Source organism: Panthera leo, chromosome E3, assembly GCF_018350215.1.
Source record: "Panthera leo isolate Ple1 chromosome E3, P.leo_Ple1_pat1.1, whole genome shotgun sequence".
Lineage (NCBI taxonomy): Eukaryota > Metazoa > Chordata > Mammalia > Carnivora > Felidae > Panthera > Panthera leo.
The window spans coordinates 7,262,076-7,279,413 of NC_056694.1; the positions used below are offsets into that span (position 1 = coordinate 7,262,076).

The 17,338-nt window shown below is 42.8% G+C and overlaps 1 protein-coding gene and 1 long non-coding RNA gene across 10 annotated transcripts in view; one reads left to right on the top strand and one right to left on the bottom strand.

Annotated features, from left to right (window-relative positions):
- Nucleotides 1–17,338, top strand: part of STAG3 (stromal antigen 3) — a 28,871-nt gene that overhangs the window by 3,639 nt on the left and 7,894 nt on the right. For 3 of the 8 annotated variants that reach the window (XM_042921022.1, XM_042921026.1, XM_042921021.1), the window contains 23 exons: nt 1–117; nt 3,940–4,036; nt 5,004–5,080; nt 5,379–5,583; nt 6,095–6,246; nt 9,127–9,200; nt 10,197–10,320; nt 11,042–11,140; nt 11,608–11,687; nt 12,316–12,423; nt 12,691–12,805; nt 12,968–13,073; nt 13,215–13,318; nt 13,588–13,680; nt 13,806–13,895; nt 14,155–14,355; nt 14,476–14,546; nt 14,651–14,738; nt 15,218–15,298; nt 15,381–15,473; nt 15,621–15,789; nt 15,914–16,050; nt 16,654–16,755. In XM_042921022.1, the coding sequence (XP_042776956.1) occupies nt 1–117; nt 3,940–4,036; nt 5,004–5,080; nt 5,379–5,583; nt 6,095–6,246; nt 9,127–9,200; nt 10,197–10,320; nt 11,042–11,140; nt 11,608–11,687; nt 12,316–12,423; nt 12,691–12,805; nt 12,968–13,073; nt 13,215–13,318; nt 13,588–13,680; nt 13,806–13,895; nt 14,155–14,355; nt 14,476–14,546; nt 14,651–14,738; nt 15,218–15,298; nt 15,381–15,473; nt 15,621–15,789; nt 15,914–16,050; nt 16,654–16,755 (2,583 nt within the window). Of the gene's footprint in view, nt 118–3,939; nt 4,037–5,003; nt 5,081–5,378; nt 5,584–6,094; nt 6,247–9,126; nt 9,201–10,196; nt 10,321–11,041; nt 11,141–11,607; nt 11,688–12,315; nt 12,424–12,690; nt 12,806–12,967; nt 13,074–13,214; nt 13,319–13,587; nt 13,681–13,805; nt 13,896–14,154; nt 14,356–14,475; nt 14,547–14,650; nt 14,739–15,217; nt 15,299–15,365; nt 15,474–15,620; nt 15,790–15,913; nt 16,051–16,653; nt 16,756–17,338 lie in introns of all 8 variants that reach the window. The other 5 variants (XM_042921027.1, XM_042921023.1, XM_042921024.1 and 2 more) reach the window with 3 other exon arrangements.
- Nucleotides 69–17,338, bottom strand: part of LOC122209311 — a 27,943-nt gene continuing 10,673 nt past the window's right edge. Inside the window, exons 2-4 of one of the 2 annotated variants that reach the window (XR_006197552.1) lie at nt 11,731–11,797; nt 9,106–9,251; nt 88–160 (exon numbers count right to left, since the gene is read on the bottom strand). This is a non-coding gene — a long non-coding RNA (uncharacterized LOC122209311). Of the gene's footprint in view, nt 161–9,105; nt 9,252–11,730; nt 11,798–17,338 lie in introns of both variants that reach the window. The other variant, XR_006197551.1, reaches the window with a different exon arrangement.

Genomic DNA, 17,338 nt, shown 5'->3' on the forward strand with positions numbered 1-17,338 from the left:
GTGGCCAAACATCCAAAGAAGGGGTCCCGAATGGTACGTGGTCATGGCCAGAAAGACTCAGAACCACCAACCAGTGATCTTTTTGATGCTGTGAAAGCTGCCAAAAGTGACATGCAGGTAAAACGGTGTCTCACCCTCTGTTTCTTGATACTATCTCACTCTTTGTAGGATAAAAAGAGAAGGACAAATGTTTACAAAATTGATTTAATGTGGACATGTTAGGGAATATAACCTATATCAGGAAAGAGAGATAAGACCATGGAGTGAATCCTTGGAATGATGTAAGGGAGACCTTGGATGAGAGAGAATGCTCCTTTCCTAAAAGTGTCACAGAACAAGGTGGATTTTGCTTTTATTGACTGATGGAGGAGGCGGGCAGAGGCATTGGATTGTCTAGAGAGGAAATGTTATGGGTGGCAACTTGTTCACCCTTGTGACTTTTTAGCTCCATTTTAACAGTTACACCTAATCCTTTTTTCTCTCTCCACATTTCTTTTTCCATAATTTTATTGTAATTCTATTATCATCTAAAAGTGTAGAAGGCTCATGTATAATTTAAAAATTTTGAATAATCACCCAGATCTCTAGTCCCACCTCAAGAAATGAAACATTAATAGGGCCACAGTAGATCTTCTCTCCACCTGGCTGGCCCCCACAGTCCCCTCACCACCCAGAGATAACCACTAGAGTAAATTTTATGTTAATCATTCCCTTGCCTTTCATTATACTTTTGTCACCAGAGAATGTGTTTTTTTTTAAATAAGTGAGCAGTTCTTTATATGTATAGTCTTCTGTGACTTACTTCGATTGTTTGAGATTTAGTCATATTGATGTGTAGTATAGGTTTTTAGTTTCTTTTTTTTTTTTTTTTTAACGTTTTTTTTTTTATTTATTTTTGAGACAGAGAGAGACAGAGCATGAACGGGGCAGGGGCAGAGAGAGAGGGAGACACAGAATCGGAAGCAGGCTCCAGGCTCTGAGCCATCAGCCCAGAGCCCGACGCGGGGCTCGAACTCACGGACCGCGAGATCGTGACCTGAGCTGAAGTCGGACGCTTAACCGACTGAGCCACCCAGGCGCCCCTAGGTTTTTAGTTTCTAGAACAGTTTTAGATTTTCAAATATAGGAAGTTTTTCTATTTATATTTTTGTTACTGATTTCTAACTTTATTGCATTATAGTCAGAAAATGTGGTCTTTGAAACTTATGGAGACTAGCTTTATTACTTAGCATTTAACCCATTTCCAAAACTATTTCACCTGTGCTCACAGAAGATGTGTATTCTCCAGTTGTTGGGTAGAGCGTTCTCTAGGGTGAGATCAAAACTCCCAAATGGTACAAATGTGATACTGTTTTGATCTTTCTACTAGGTGTTAGGGTTTCCTTGTTTTTGGTCTGGTATGTCAATTACAGAGAGATGTATTAAAACCCACAAAGATGTTCTCTTTAGTTACTACTTTTGTATTCATGCCTATCTTTGCCTTAAGCATTTTGAGCATTTGTTGCCTAGTAAATTGAACCTTTTATTGTTATTTACTGTCACTTTTTATATTTTAAGATAAACAGTTGTTCTGTTTTTTTATTAACATAATCTATACTAGCTTTATTTTTAGTTACTATTTGTCTGATACCTTTTTTATCCTTTTACCTTCAATCTATGTATGTTTGGAGTGTGTCTCCTGCATATAGCGTATATCTAGATTATGTTATTCAATCCATTCTGCCAATCTTTCCTTTAACAAGAGAGTTTGATTCATTTATATTTATTGGCACTATTGATACATTTGAATTTGTTTCTCCCATTTTATGTGCTTCCATTTTGTCTTAGCTTTTCTGTTTCTTTTTCTCCTTTACTTCCTTGCTTTTGGATTCTGTCTTCTATAAGGACTTATGCACACTTTAATTCTAATTGCCCCTTCCAATTTACATGCTGTCTTGTAGTGTTTTATTTGTATCTATTTCCCTTGCCAACAAATTAGACATTGCTGTTTTATAAAGTGTTTGTTTGTATTTACCTGCATTTGTATCATTTTATTTATCATTCCTTCTCAAATCTTCTGTAAAAATTCATTCTCTTGCTGTTCAGAGTTTCTCCTTTAAAATTTGTTAGGTAGAGTTTATTAACTCTTTGTTGTTGTTGCTTGTATGAAATGTCTTTTACCCTTGTTCTTGAAAGGTTATTTTCTGGGTGTAGAAGTCTAAGAGGACATTTTTCTGCTTCAGCACATTAGAAAGATTATTCCACTGCCTTCTAACTTCACTTATTGCTGGTGAAAGTCAGCTGTCAGTTTAAGTTAGCACTATCTACTACAATAATTTGTAATGATGGAAATGTTGCATATCATCATTTAGTATAGTATTCACTAGCCACATGTGGCTGTTGAGTACTTGAAATGTGACTGGTGTGACTGTGGAACCGGATTTTAATTTTCATTTGATTTAATTTTAATAGCCACATATGGCTAGGGGCTTATGGATTAGTTCAAATCTAATTTGTAAGTGGTTTTGTTTGTAAGTGTTATATGCAGATCCTTTGTAAGTGATCTCTTTTTGCCCTGTTTTTGAGATTTATTTTGCTTTTGTGTTCTGATGTTTTGTATAATGTTTATAGGTGTACATTTTCTTTTCCTCTGTTATGTTTGAAATCTATTGGCTTCCAGGCTCTAAAGATTGGGGTCTTTCAACAACTATGGAAAATTCTTTTCAAATACTGCCTCTTCGTCATTCCATTATCTTGTTCTGAAATTCAATTAGACATTAATTAGAACTTCTCACTCTATTCTCCATGTCTCTTAATAGCTCTGTCACTGTTTCTGTTAGTCTGTCCAGGCTGCATTTTGGATACTTTCTTTGATTTAATCTTCTAGTTCACTCAGCTTTTGTTTTTCTGTGTCCAATCTGCCTTTAAACCATTCATTAAAATGGGTTTTACATTTTTTTTTTCATTTTTATAGATTTTTTGGGGGTCTTTTTTCAAAATTGATTGTTCTTTGCTTCTGGTTTAAAGCTTCACTTTTATTTTTTTATTCATAGCATAATTTATAATCTGTGATAACTTTAATGTTTGAAATCTATGAATATGATTCTGCTGTTTTTTCTGCTAATTCTTACTTTCAGTGCCTTATTTCTTTACTAAGTTTCACACTTTGAGCTGCTCATTGTCTCTTGGAGTTCTATACTTTGGACCCTATATTTTGGAGTTCTATATTTTGGAATTCTTTGGGGCCTGAATTAAAGGTGTGGTTTGTTGGTTTGTTTGTTTGTTTGTTTGTTTGTTTGTTTGTTTTTAAAGGTGTGTTTTTAAGAGAGGAACCTGCTTGGCTTGGCTGTAGTTGACTGGGGACCCTCCAGAATCACTTTGAATTAAATTCTCTAATTGAGAGTATTCTGATCGTATAGGGAGTGTGGATCTAGACTGCAAATCTAGACCTGAGAGCTGACTTACGGTTATGAATTTTCAAGGGCAAGTTCTTTTTTTTCCTTCCACCCCACGTTAACGTCCTAACAAGCTGGTGTTCATGCTGTCCCCTTCTGACCTGTGGGTTTATTTTTCATTCCTGTTTTCATGCTAACATGACTTTTTGCAGCACCTCGCTTTATCGCAGGAGCCTCCTTTTGGACCTCTCTTCTTGGAAAGCCCAAAAGCTCGATCTCCTATGCTCTGCATTCCATGCAGCTATCTGGACAGAAAGTCATGGTTCCTGGGGTTCCATAGAACCCTCAGGGCAAGAATCAGCTTCCTTATCTCCCAGGATTGCTACCCTCACTTCATTTTGGGCCTATACGGAATTCTACCTTTCATTCCAGTTCAGCAATACGTTTTAAAAGATGTTTTTAACATTTTAATCAGAAGTTTAGCTGTTTCAGTTGGTACAATCATACAGGATTTCCATTCTGTCATATTGCCAGAAATAGAAATCATCCACCTTTTTTTTCCTAGTCTTTGGTGGATGAGTGGCTGGATACCTACAAGCAAGACCAGGATGCAGGATTCCTGGAACTCGTTAACTTTTTCATCCGATCTTGTGGATGTAAAGGTAAGGAAACTCCTACCCCTTTCTAATCCCTAGCCCTTTGCTCCTATGTTATAGAACTTTTGCTACATTTAGATGAGTAGGACTAGGAATCGCCTAAATAAAGAGAGAAGGTTAAGCATATGAAAAGTTTCACTGATTTGACCACATTGTAGATTGGTAAGTAGGAAAGTGGTCCAGTTAGGGAACTATGTTGGTTTGGTTTGGAGATAAGACCCTTTGGGGAAAAGTAACTAATCACACTAATGTGAGGCCAATGATACTCACAAATTTGAAAATAGACCATTAGACATCTTTTAGTCTTCCTATCTTTAGATGAAATCATCCTTCATTATTCCCTATTTCTCAGATACTTCCTTCCATATTTCTCCACTGAAGCTGTGGATTCCCCAGATCCCCACAGGTCATGACCTAACTTATTGGGGTAAGATAATCTCAGGCAGGTTGTGTTATAAGAATCCAGAATTTGTGTGGTTTTTTTGCTTTATTTATTTTTTATTTGGGTTTAAAGAAAAAAATTGTAATGTTTATTTGTTTTTGAGAGAGAGAGAGAGAAACAGAGTGTGAGCAGGGGAGAGGCAAAGAGAGCCAGAGACACAGAATCCCAAGCAGGCTCCAGGCTCTGAGTTGTGAGCACAGAGCCCGACATGGGGCCCAAACTCATGAGCCATGAGATCATGACCTGAACCAAAGTTGGACACCCAACTGACTGAGCCACCCAGGTGCCCCAGGATTTTTTTTTTAAACTATTCTTTTCCATTGCTTGATTCCTTTGGGTTTTCTAGAAAGGTTGCTTTAACAGCAGATACACAGTTTGATGGCAGCAGGTTTAGGACTGGGATTTAGGTTTTCTGATTCCCCACCTATGCTCTTTTCAGTATATTTCCTAGCTCATCTTCAGGTGTATGTGCAAATGGTCACAGTGTCCTGTTATTTTTCTTGTAACTACTTCACCTCCTCCATTCCTCAGGCAATGTAACCTCCGAGATGTTCAAGAAGATGTCCAACTCAGAGATCATCCGGCACCTAACAGAACAGTTTAATGAGGTGGAGGAAGACAATCAGAATTCTCTTGCCACACTTATTTCAAAACACAAGGCCCATTATCCCCTTCTTTCTAACTGTGGGAAATAGGATAGCTTTTGGAAGAAGGAGTTCAATCTCTTGGGGGCAAAAGGGACCCATAGATGTTATCTGAATATGCCTCTGAAGTTGAGAATAGCAGGAAATGAGGTATAACAGAGAAAGATTTTTACTATACTATTGGGTTTTGACATCCAAAGTCCCTATGGTTTCATAGACTTGGTAGTACTTTTTCTCATTCAGTTCATAAACCCTTCTATAGGATTCAGGAGAGTATCCCCTGACAGCACCGGGTCCATCCTGGAAGAAGTTCCAGGGCAGTTTCTGTGAATTTGTGAAAACATTGGTCTATCAGTGCCAGTATAGCCTCCTCTATGACGGCTTCCCTATGGACAACCTCATCTCCCTGCTCACTGGCCTCTCAGACTCCCAAGTCCGTGCCTTCCGTCACACTAGCACCCTGGCTGGTGAGCATTCATTTTTAGTCTATAAATGTTCTTTTGGGGATTTCCTGTGTTCTCTGGTCTCTGAATTCTTCTTAGCCTTTCAAGCCCTGGCTTCTTTTACCCTGAACTTCAACCAAGTTTCTCACTAGTAGTATTGCAAAAAAGGATAGATTACAGTGACAGTTTCCAGTCTTAACTTGTTTCTTATAGCTCAACAGCTGGGAACATGCTGAGGATTAAAAGAAGCCCAAAAGGGGGAGAAAAAAATGTCCAGAACAGTCTTAGGATTTTAGGGTCACCCGCTCTAGCTTTTCATTTTGAGTCCCCTTCCTTTTTCTTTCCTTCTTTTCTTTCTTTCTGTGGCAGAGGTGGCAGCAGCCATGGTGGGTTACCCCCAAGTGCCCCACTCCCTGCTTCCTCCTCTTCTTCCCACTGGAACCACAAGATGCTTTTTTTTCTTCCTTTTTAAAATCTGTCCTCCCTCCTCTGACCTAAGTAAAAATTCCCTTTTCTTGTTTTTCCTGGCTCAAAGCCATGAAGCTAATGACCTCCCTGGTAAGAGTTGCCCTCCAACTGAGTCTGCACAAAGACAATAATCAGCGGCAGTATGAGGCTGAACGAAATAAGGGACCAGGACAGAGAGCTCCTGAGCGACTGGAGAGCCTGTTGGAGAAACGCAAAGAGGTAAAAAGTGTTCCCTGCCTCTTCTCTCTCTCTCTCTCTCTCTCTCTCTCTCTCTCTCTCTCTCTCTCTCAGCTTCATCCACTGTTGCTGAAGCCCGTTTTACCCCTGCCCACACACTTCTCTCTTGTAAGGCACAGGCCCCTAAGCAACCTTTTGGGTCATGAACAGTGGAGTCTGACAGTAGTCTAATAGACCCATCCTGTCAGAGGTCATTGCATGCTTATCTTGTTTCTGGGATGTGATCTCAATGAATTAGTTCTAACTCAGAGTAAATTTTAGAGTTCTTTATAATCCCACTTTTGCTTAGTTTCCATTATCTACATTCATTACCAGGAATGTTTTTAAGTGCTGTGCTTGCATCTCATGCAAGGAGTTAATTTTTGACTTTCTGGTCAACTATATAGTCTGGAGATCACCAGAGTATTAAAGGCCAACCACTGATGAGGGAGGCCAACTGTTTGAGGACTGGAAAGTGACTGGCTTTTCAATCACTCCTGGACTGTTCCAATTAGCTACCAGTTCCATGGCCTTATATAACTTCCAAGCTTCCATTTCCTTTTCTTTAAAAAAGGGGATAATTCTACCTTTTTATGAAGATTAAATAGATGGTGAGTGAATAGTCTGGCACATAGTGGACACTTGGTTTATTTCCTTTTATACTTAAAGACAACTGGAGGACATAAGCCCTAACAAAATCTTTTACACTGATTAAACCCTCAAACAGCTGTGCCTGTCATGAGACACTGATTTTCCCCCTACTCTTTCTTAGTAATATCTCTTAGTATCTGAGACTCCTCCAGCATGAGGTTGGCAGGACTCCCCATGCCTAACCACAACAATTGACTGTCTTCTCACCCCTCACCAAGATTTCTTCCATGGTAAACCTTCTTTCCTTACTCTCTCTTACTATTTTCAATGTCAGTATGATCTTAAACCTTATGTGTATTAGGTCTGTCTCATATCCTATGTATAATACCGTGAATCTTTTTTTTTTTACTTGTCTAGGCTCTTGCTTTATCAGTCATTATTTCTCTTTTTGTTTTTAATCCCTCTCTCCCCACTGTTCTCTTCACTTAGAAATGTCTGTAGGCCTTTGAATCTTCCCTTTTCTCTTCCTCTCTATGAACTACTCCATTTCTATCCTTTTTAGTATTTTCTTACTTCCTTAATATCCAACTGAATCCATTTTTTACTACCTAGCTTGTCTCCCCATTTTTCTTTGAAATTATTCTTTCCAAAACAGTGACTTTTTTTTTTACTTTTTTTTTTAACGTTTATTTATTTTTGAGACAGAGAGAGACAGAGCATGAATGGGGGAGGGACAGAGAGAGAGGGAGACACAGAATCAGAAGCAGGCTCCAGGCTCTGAGCCATCAGCCCAGAGCCCGACACAGGGCTCAAACTCACGTGCCGCGAGATCGTGACCTGAGCTGAAGTCAGACGCTTAACCAACTGAGCCACCCAGGCGCCCCAAACACTGACTTTTTAATCCCTATAGTCAGTGGTCTTTTCTTAATTTCCTTTTTCCAAACTTCTGTAGAAATTGGTACTGATGACAACTTTTCCTCCTTCTGTCCCTCTCTCTCTTTCCTTTTCTTTTCAATATGAAATTTCCCAAACATTCTGACAGAGAGAAACACTGGCAGAGTGAACATCATATACGAATTATCTAGATTTAACAACTAATATTTCATTATATTTGTTTCTTCTAATTTTTTGTTATTTAAATTTTTTTAAATGTTTATTTTTGAGAGAGAGAGCGAGCGAGAATGAGTGGGGGAGGAGCAGAGAGAGAGCGAGACACAGAATCCGAAGCAGGTTCCAGGCTCTGAGCTGTCAGCACACAGCCTGAAGCAGAGCTCAAACCCATGAACCGCAAGTTCATGACCTGAGCTGAAGTCAGACACTTAACTGACTGAGCCACCCAGGTGCCCCAATTATTTTTTTATTTTATAGTAAATTATATATATACTGGTATTTCCACCTAAAGACTTAAATATGTTCTCTGAAAATTATTTTAAAACTTATCATCCAAAAAAATTATTCCTGCATTAACTCAATACCATTTTCACATTCAAAAATATTAATTATTCCTTAATATTTTCTAATTCCAATTCATATTTAAATTTCCCTGTGTATCCCCAAAATGGCTTTTATATCTGATTAATTCCAACCAGGATCTAATTAAGGATTATGATGCATTGCATTTGTTGTATTTCTTAAGCCTCTTTTAACCTCTGCCTCTCCCATCGCCCCCCCTCCCCATATATTGATTTATTGAAGAGGTAGGGTCAGTTGTGTTCCTTTATAATTCTGCTTCCTTGATATCTATTCATCTAATCCAGGGTTTCTCAACAATGGCACTGTTGACCTGGGGCCTGTCTTGACATTGCAGAATGTTTAACAGCATCCCTGGACTCTATCCACTAGATGGCAGTAGTACCCCCTCCCATTAGTGACCACCAAAAATGTTTTCAGAAGTTGCTAAATGTGCCTTGAGGGGCCCTAGTTGAGGACCATTGGTCTAATCTCTTCCTTTTCTTCTTCTGCTAGGTTTTCTATTTCTATCAAATAAACTGCATTTATTTAAAAATTCATGTTCTCAATTGTAAGTCAAAAAATCTGTGTAACTACCAGCTAGTGCCTCTGAATAGCCAAAAATAACCAGACCCAGAGGTGATATTTTTTCCAAACACAAAGAATCCTCTGAGTCGGTGGTTGACTCTACAGCTTCTTCCAGAATTTAGAAGGTTGAAAAGAAACCTAGGATATCAGGGGTTCAGATTATGTCCTGTAATAAAAGGAAGTAAGTGGAAGTCATACTTTTCTATATACTTTTGGGGCACAAGAAAGATTGACCTGTTACTCCCTGTCTTCCAGCTCCAAGAACATCAAGAGGAGATTGAGGGGATGATGAATGCGCTCTTCAGGGGGGTCTTTGTGCATCGGTACAGGTGAGTGAATGCGCTCCTCTCGTTGAAACAGCTGGTCCTTGGTTATGGAATCTGTAAACGTAGCAAGGTGTCCCTCCGTTATAACCCTGGTAATTTGGTTAGTCCTAGTGCAAATGCAGCTGCAGCAAAAACTTTGACAACAGATGTTTTAAATTAGTAAGGTTTAGTTCACCCCCAACTCCAGAGGCTCTTGTAAGCTCTTTTGGGAGAGAAAATAAGAGAATAAGGCACTGTTGAGTATTATTCTGCTCCAGCTTTGCCTAAGATCTTCCCTTCCCCATCTTCCTGGAGCTGGAGACCTGAGAAGACCACAGCAGAGAGACAAAAGGCAGGGCTTTTCTGAGCATTTGCAACTTGGCAGGCCTTTTCCTAGCGCAGCCTGCTGTTTCACTGGGCTAAAGGCAGGGGAGTTTTACACTGTTTAAAAGAACTGGTGGAATTAAGTTAAAAATAGCATCCATATTTTTTTTCTCACTGTTACCTAGATTTCAACCTCTGCCTTTCCAGAACTCTTCAGCTGATTTAATATTTTCTTCAAGTGGAAATTTGGCCAACAGTTAAACTGACTTCCAAAGTCAGTTTTAAAAGGGGCATGGAAAATAAGCTCAATTATTTTATGCAGTATTACCAAAAAAATGTTAATTTTTTATTTTTAAATATTTATTTGAGAGAGAGAGAGAGAGAGAGAGAGAGAGAATCCCAAGCAGGCTCTGTGCTGTCAGCACAGAGCCCATCATGGTGCTCAAACTCACGAATTATGAGATCATAATCTGAGCCAAAATCAAGAGTCAGATGCTCAACCAAGCAAGCCACCCAGGTGCCCCTAGAAAATATTTATTGTTTATATATTTACATTGGGAGGGAAAAATGAAAGGCTTGGAGCATGTTGTTCAGTCAAGAAAGTAGATTCTTCTATGGCAGGGAGATGTCTGGGTGGATGGAAAGTGAATTTAGAGAAAGATGGTGATAGGGGTCAGTTTATCTCTCTGTGCCTAGGGACATCCTTCCTGAGATCCGTGCTATCTGCATTGAAGAGATTGGGTCTTGGATGCAAAGCTACAGCACATCTTTCCTCACTGACAGCTATTTGAAATATATTGGCTGGACCTTGCATGATAAGGTCAGTGTTGAGTCAGCTTCTTTTCCTCTGTTACCCTCACCATCTTCCCTGTCTCAAGACACCACAGCTTTTCCTGGCCCTGCTGCTTAGGAGCTTCACTAGTGATCAGCCCATCAAGACAGTGAACCTCAAAACTCCGCAGTATTGGGGAGGGTAGGATGAGGTAGAAGAGAGAAAGATATATCCAGGAGATGAACACCTTAAAACCAGAGTAGAGAAAAACTTTCCCTAGAAAAAAGCAAGAAAGCTATTAATGGATTGGTGATACAGGTGCTAGGGTGATAGCCAAAAGATCCTTTTCTTTTTTTTAATGTTTATTTATTTTTGAGAGAGAGACAGAGGGTGTGAGTGGGGGAGGGGCAGAGAAGGAGGAGAGAAAGAGAATCCCAAGCAGGCTCCACAATGCCAGTGCACAGCTCAACGCAGGTCTCGATCCCATGAACCATGAGATTATGACCTTAGCTGAAATCAAGAGTTGGACACTGAACCAACTCAGCCACCCGGGTGCCCCAAAGATCCTTTTCATTATGATTGCTAAATTCTGCTGTGATCTTTTCATTTTTTTATATAAGAAGACAGCTGTCTGTTGTCTCTGAGTCACCCCAAAGTCCTCAGCATAGAGGACACCAAAGCCCAGAAAGAGTAATCTGAGAGAGGGGCATGGAAGCCCAGTGGGGGTTGAGTAGAGGAATAGTTAGTCATATTCCATTTTCCTCAATAGCATCGCGAAGTCCGTCTGAAGTGTCTCAAGGCTCTAAAAGGGCTGTATGGCAGCCGGGATTTGACTGCCCGTCTGGAGCTCTTTACCAGCCGCTTTAAGGTAAAATTGGGACAGTATTCCTGTGCTTGGCTCTTTCTTTGGTTCCTGTTTCCCTCACCCCATCTTTCCATTCCTATTGCTCTTATGTGTCTACAGCTATCCCAGCCTCTGCCTACTCATTCTCTTTAGGAATCTCTCAAATTCTTTTTTTTTTTTTTCAACGTTTTTTTTTTTTTTTTTTTTTTATTATTTATTTTTGGGACAGAGAGAGAGACAGAGCATGAACGGGGGAGGGGCAGAGAGAGAGGGAGACACAGAATCGGAAACAGGCTCCAGGCTCTGAGCCATCAGCCCAGAGCCTGACGCGGGGCTCGAACTCACGGACCGCGAGATCGTGACCTGGCTGAAGTCGGACGCTTAACCGACTGCGCCACCCAGGCGCCCCAGGAATCTCTCAAATTCTAAGAGAGCGTAATGATTTGGGATGGATACAGTGAAGTACTGAGCAACGTTCTCTCTCCTTATAGGACCGGATGGTTTCCATGGTCATGGACCGAGAGTATGATGTGGCGGTGGAAGCTGTCAAGTTACTAACACTCATCCTTAAGTGAGTCCTGGGGAATGGGGAGGCACGCATCTCAGACTTCTACCTTTCCAGCATTAGGCAGGCCCTTCCAGAGTCCTGTCCCTCCGCTTGTCACAGGTTGACTCTTCTTTCTGTAACAGGTTGAAAGACAGGTCATTCCTGAGTTGCAGGATCTCCAGGGGGGATATTTCTTATCTTCTCTAACTCTCCATACTTTTCTGTTTTCCATTCTTCATTTAAAAGTTCTTGGGCGCCTGGGTGGCTCTTTCGGTTAAGCGTCCGACTTCGGCTCAGGTCATGATCTCGCGGTTTGTGAGTTCGAGCCCTGCATCGGGCTCTGTGCTGACAGCTCAGAGCCTGGAGCCTGCTTTGGATTCTGTGTCTCCCCGTCTCTCAGCCCCTCCCCTGCTCATGCTCTGTCTCTCTCTGTCTCTCAGTAATAAATAAGTGTTAAAAAAATTAAATATTAAAAAAAATAATAAAAATAATAATAGAAGTTCTTTGTCAGCTAATCCTCATTGATTTTTGTTGTTGTTGTTCCTCTTTTGGATTGTTCCAAATCCTTATTTGCCTCTTTGTGTTTCTAGCCCTAGTTGTGCTAGGGGACATCCTTCATATCCACCTGCTTTTTCTCCTTTTCTCTTGGCAGGAACATGGAAGGGGTGCTGACAGATGCAGACTGTGAGGGCATCTACCCAGTTGTATATGCCTCTAACCGAGCCCTGGCCTCTGCTGCAGGGGAGTTTCTCTACTGGAAGTGAGTAGGGTCCTCTCATTTGTTCCTTTAACATCCTCCTGTGTTGTTTTTTCTCCTGTGTCTGCTGCTGCTCTTCCCAATGACCACCCCACATACCTGTTAAAGTCTCTCTTTTGTTGCTTTCCCCCTCTTAACTCCTTGAGGCTTTCCTTGGCTCTGCACCTCTTTTCCTCACACGTCTCCTTGGACTCTTTCTTTCTTTCATGGAGATTATTCCACTCCTCATTTGCTCCCAGGTGTGCCCTTTCCCTGTGTTTGTTCTACCAGGCTCTTCTACCCTGAGTATGAGACTAAAATGGTCAGTGGGAGAGAGCGACGCAGAAGTCCACGTGCCCAGAGAACTTTCTTCCACCTTCTGCTGTCCTTCTTTGTGGAAAGTGAGGTGACGTATGGGAAGGAACTATTTGGCTGTTGTGCATAAAGACCTGTGAGTAGAAAAGGATGGGACTGGCACTACAGGAAGGAGAGACATGGTTTGTCAGTAGCCACTTCCCAGAATTTTCTAACATAGCTTCAGTAACTTAACATGTACCTTCTTCCACAGCTCCATAACCATGCTGCTTATTTAGTAGACAGCCTGTGGGACTGTGCAGGGTCTCAGCTGAAGGACTGGGAGAGTCTGACAAGCCTGTTGCTGGAGAAGGACCAGAGTGCGTGCCACCTGGTAGCTGGAGGAGGGGTCATTTCCCCCATGAGGCATAGGTGTCCTGGGCAGTGGGGGAGTTGGGGTGACTTGGGAGATGGAGGGTGGCTAATTTGTTATTCTGGTTTTCATCCTCCTGCCAACCCAGACTTGGACGATGTGCAGGAGAGCACATTGATTGAGATCTTGGTGTCCAGTGTTCGGCAAGCTTCTGAAGGTCACCCACCTGTGGGGCGGATCACTGGGAGGAAGGTATGGTGTGAAGGGTGGGTGGGTTGGTTAGCAATAAAAGTCCAGACAGGTATGGTCTATCTTCACCCTCAAGCCTTGGGTTAGGGTGCCTCTTCTCTGCCCCTCAAAGAATTCTGTTTCTAGAAAAATAAATTTGAAGGAGGTGCCAAATGAATTATCTTTTCCTTCCTGGGCAGATGAGATTGTGGGGAGGAGGGATACACACGCACTCCCTATGGACCTAGTGTTTTTCCATATCTTTCCCTATACGCCCAAATGACTAATTCCAGGGCTTAACCCCGAAAGAACGTAAGATCCAAGCCGATGACAAGGTGAAGCTGACAGAGCACCTCATCCCCCTGCTACCCCAGCTCCTGGCCAAGGTAGAGCTGCCCTACCATTCAGTACCTGGGAATGAGAGGTGAAAGGAAATGGCCCCCAGTGAGGACTGGGAGTAAGACTTAGCATACATTAGCTAGTGATTAGGTCTCCCTCTCAACCCCTACAGTTCTCAGCTGATGCGGAGAAGGTTGCTCCCTTGCTCCAGCTTCTTAACTACTTTGACCTCAACATCTACTGCACGAGGCGCTTGGAGAAGGTGAGTAGAGAGGAAGGTAAAGTTCCTACACCTTGCTGCTTTCTTGGTAGGACCAAAGGTTCCACTGCCAGTATCTGGTTCTCAGGAACCCAGGTTCCAGAAAAATCAATAAGCCTTCCCTTCCATAGGCATCTTCCCCTTGAAAGTTAATGCTTTCAATCGTATTTCTCCTCTCCCCCAACCCCACTCCCCTCCAGAAGACTTGCCCCCTCTTTTCCTTGCCCAGAGCACTGTGTTCTCCCATCTCTTTTTCTGTCAGCACCTGGAGCTGTTCTTGCAGCAGCTCCAGGAGGTGGTGGTGAAGCACGCGGAACCCACGGTGCTTGAGGCAGGTGCTCATGCCCTCTATCTGCTCTGTAATCCTGAGTTCACGTTCTTCGGCCGGGTAGACTTTGCCCGCAGCCAGCTGGTGGATCTGCTGAGCGACCGCTTCCAGCAAGAACTTGAAGAGCTGCTGCAGGTAGGAACTGGGGCTGAAATATGGGAAGCCCCAAACTTGGGTCCGAGGGGCCGCTAGATGGGGAATGTGGATCTATGCGTTCTTGGGAAAATCCTGTTGTGGACCTTTTCTCTCCCTCAGTCGTCCTTCCTAGATGAGGATGAGGTGTACAGCCTGGCGGCCACTCTGAAGCGCCTGTCTGCCTTCTACAAGTGAGCAGCTCACCTCCCATTCCCTCTTCCTATTTCTACTGGTGTCTGTGGTGGTGATTCCTCTCATTCTGTTCCTGCATCATGTTTCCATCTCTTCCCCAAAGTGCTCACGACCTGACTCGCTGGGAGCTCTATGAGCCATGCTTCCGACTCCTCCGGAAGGCTGTGGACACAGGAGAAGTTCCTCACCAGGCAAGTAGATGAGTCGGAGATGTGGAGGCAGAGGGGAGTTTTTAAGGGCCCTGTGTCCCAGGTGGCCGACTATCCCAGGCAGTTCCAGTCCCAGGGGTGCAGAGGAGACACGAGAGGAAGAGCATGTGCATATCTTTCCTTCAGTTCCACTTTAGAAGGTGAACTGTACTTTCCAGTGCCTGAAAACAGCCATCCTCTCTGGTTCCCGGGGAGTCAAGGATAATGTTGAGGGATTCTAGGAGACATCAGATAAATAAAGAAGAGGTGGCATTCCTGTCCAAGACAGAATGCTCTGAAGATTGTACAGAATCAGATCTTTTTCCCCCAGAGAAGGAATCAGGTCTCTTCTAATCTCATTTTCTCTCTTCACTCCTTTGTGTGTGTTGCTTGTCTGTCTTTTCCTTTCTCTCTTCCTCCCTCTTTCCCTTTCTGCCCTTCACTCCTGACTCCCCCATTTTTGTAACATTTGGTTGTTACAGGTGATGCTGCCAGCCTTGACTCTTGTCTATTTTTCCATTCTGTGGACACTAACCCACCTTTCTGGATCAGGTGCTTCCCAGGTGAATATGGGTCTGAGTAGGGAGAGTGGGAATGGAGGAGCCTGTGTCTCCATTCCTCCTCCTCAAGCCACTGTCTCCACAGAAGCAGCTGTTGAGTTTGAAGGACAGGATGGTGGCATTCTGCGAACTCTGCCAGAGCTGCCTCTCAGATGTGGCTTCTGAGATCCAGGAGCAGGTTAGCATTTCCTCAAGTGGGACGAAGGAGGCATGTCACTTCTCATGGTCTGAGGAAGCCTTGTTCTAAGGAGAAATTAGCTGTGTAATTTCTGTCTTGTGAATATCCTGTCCTCTTCAAGCATTCTTTTTTCTCCCCCCCCAACAGGCTTTTGTCTTATTAAGTGATCTACTTCTCATCTTCAGCCCTCAGATGATTGTAGGGGGTCGCGATTTTCTTAGACCCCTTGTCTTTTTTCCTGAAGCCACGCTCCAGTCTGAACTAGCCAGCTTCCTCATGGACCATGTCTTCATCCAGCCTGGAGAACTGGGCAGTGGTACAAGGACTCTATACCTGGGGCTCAGGAAGGGTCTGGGGCTTGGGCCTGCCTCAGGCATATAAGGGCAGGAGTCCTAGATCTGTGGTTCTGATCTTTCCATTCTGCTTTTGATGTGAGCCAGGTCATTCCCAGGAGGATCATTTACAGATAGAGCAGCTGCACCAGCGGCGCCGCCTCCTGGCTGGGTTCTGCAAGCTGCTGCTTTATGGGGTGCTGGAGATGGATGCAGCCTCAGATGTTTTCAAACACTACAACAAGGTACAGTGAGGCGTCAGGCTGAGCGAGCACAGCCACGACTTCAGATGCTGGAACACTGCAGGAAAGAACGTGGCAAGGATGACAGTACCAGGCTTGAAGAAAAGCAGGAGGAAAAAGGCAACAGGAGTTTAGAACAAGGGGACAAAGAGGAATTGGTAGTAAACAATTACAGAAAAAAAGCTGTTAGGAAATTAATTGGAGAGAAAGTAAGCTTATTCATCCTGTCCAGAATCTTTTTGTTTTTTTCTGTGAACCCAGTCTCCGTAAACTGGGGTAATATAAGAAGAAAAAAAAAAAAAAAGAATGGAAGATGTGTACCTCAGTTGCCTTAACTCACCATTGTATTGATTTCTGTTTACTGTGAGCACTTCTTCCCAAGAAATGGGCTCTGAGCAGAATTTCTTCCCATATTTATTTGCCTAAACTCTGAGGTCTTCGGGCTTTGACCTATTGGTCTAGTCTGAGTTGTTTTATACTTAGATTCATGTTTCCTGACTTAACTCACTTTAGGAAGGAGACATGATGAGAAATGTAAAGGAAGAAACAACAGAACCGGTCTTGCCCTGTGGCCAAACGATATCTTCTTCATTTCCTGTCCCTCAGTTCTACGGTGACTATGGTGACATTATCAAGGAAACATTAACTAGAGCAAGGCAGATTGACCGAAGTCATTGTTCCCGAATCCTGCTGCTGAGCCTCAAGCAGGTACTCCCTTCTGCCTGGAATACCTCTGACCTGTGATATGCCTTCCCTGTAGCCCACAAACTCTCTGCTCACCCTCAGCCATTTAGAATGTGAGATCCTTAAGGAACTTTCTAGTTTATTTTGACTCTTAACTTTACTTGACTGTCTTCTTCATAACTAGTAAGTCTGTAGAAACTATTAGGTGATGGGCAGTTTCCCCAACTTCATAGAAATTGAACTATCGGGACATAGGAGCACCAACAATAAAGCGATAGGAAATACCTAATTTTTTTTCTGCCCTGTTCTCTGTCAGTCTCTTCAGTTACTAGGGACATTTTTTTTTTAACATTTATTTATTTTTGAGACAGAGAGAGACAGAGCATGAACGGGGGAGGGGCAGAGAGAGAGGGAGACACAGAATCTGAAGCAGGCTCCAGGCTCTGAGCCATCAGCCCAGAGCCTGACGCGGGGCTCGAACTCACGGACCGCGAGATCGTGACCTGAGCCGAAGTCGGACGCTCAACCGACTGAGCCACCCAGGCGCCCCGGGACATTTTTATTGTTACAGAGCAAGGGTGAAGTTTCTTTCTGTAGGGGTTCAGGA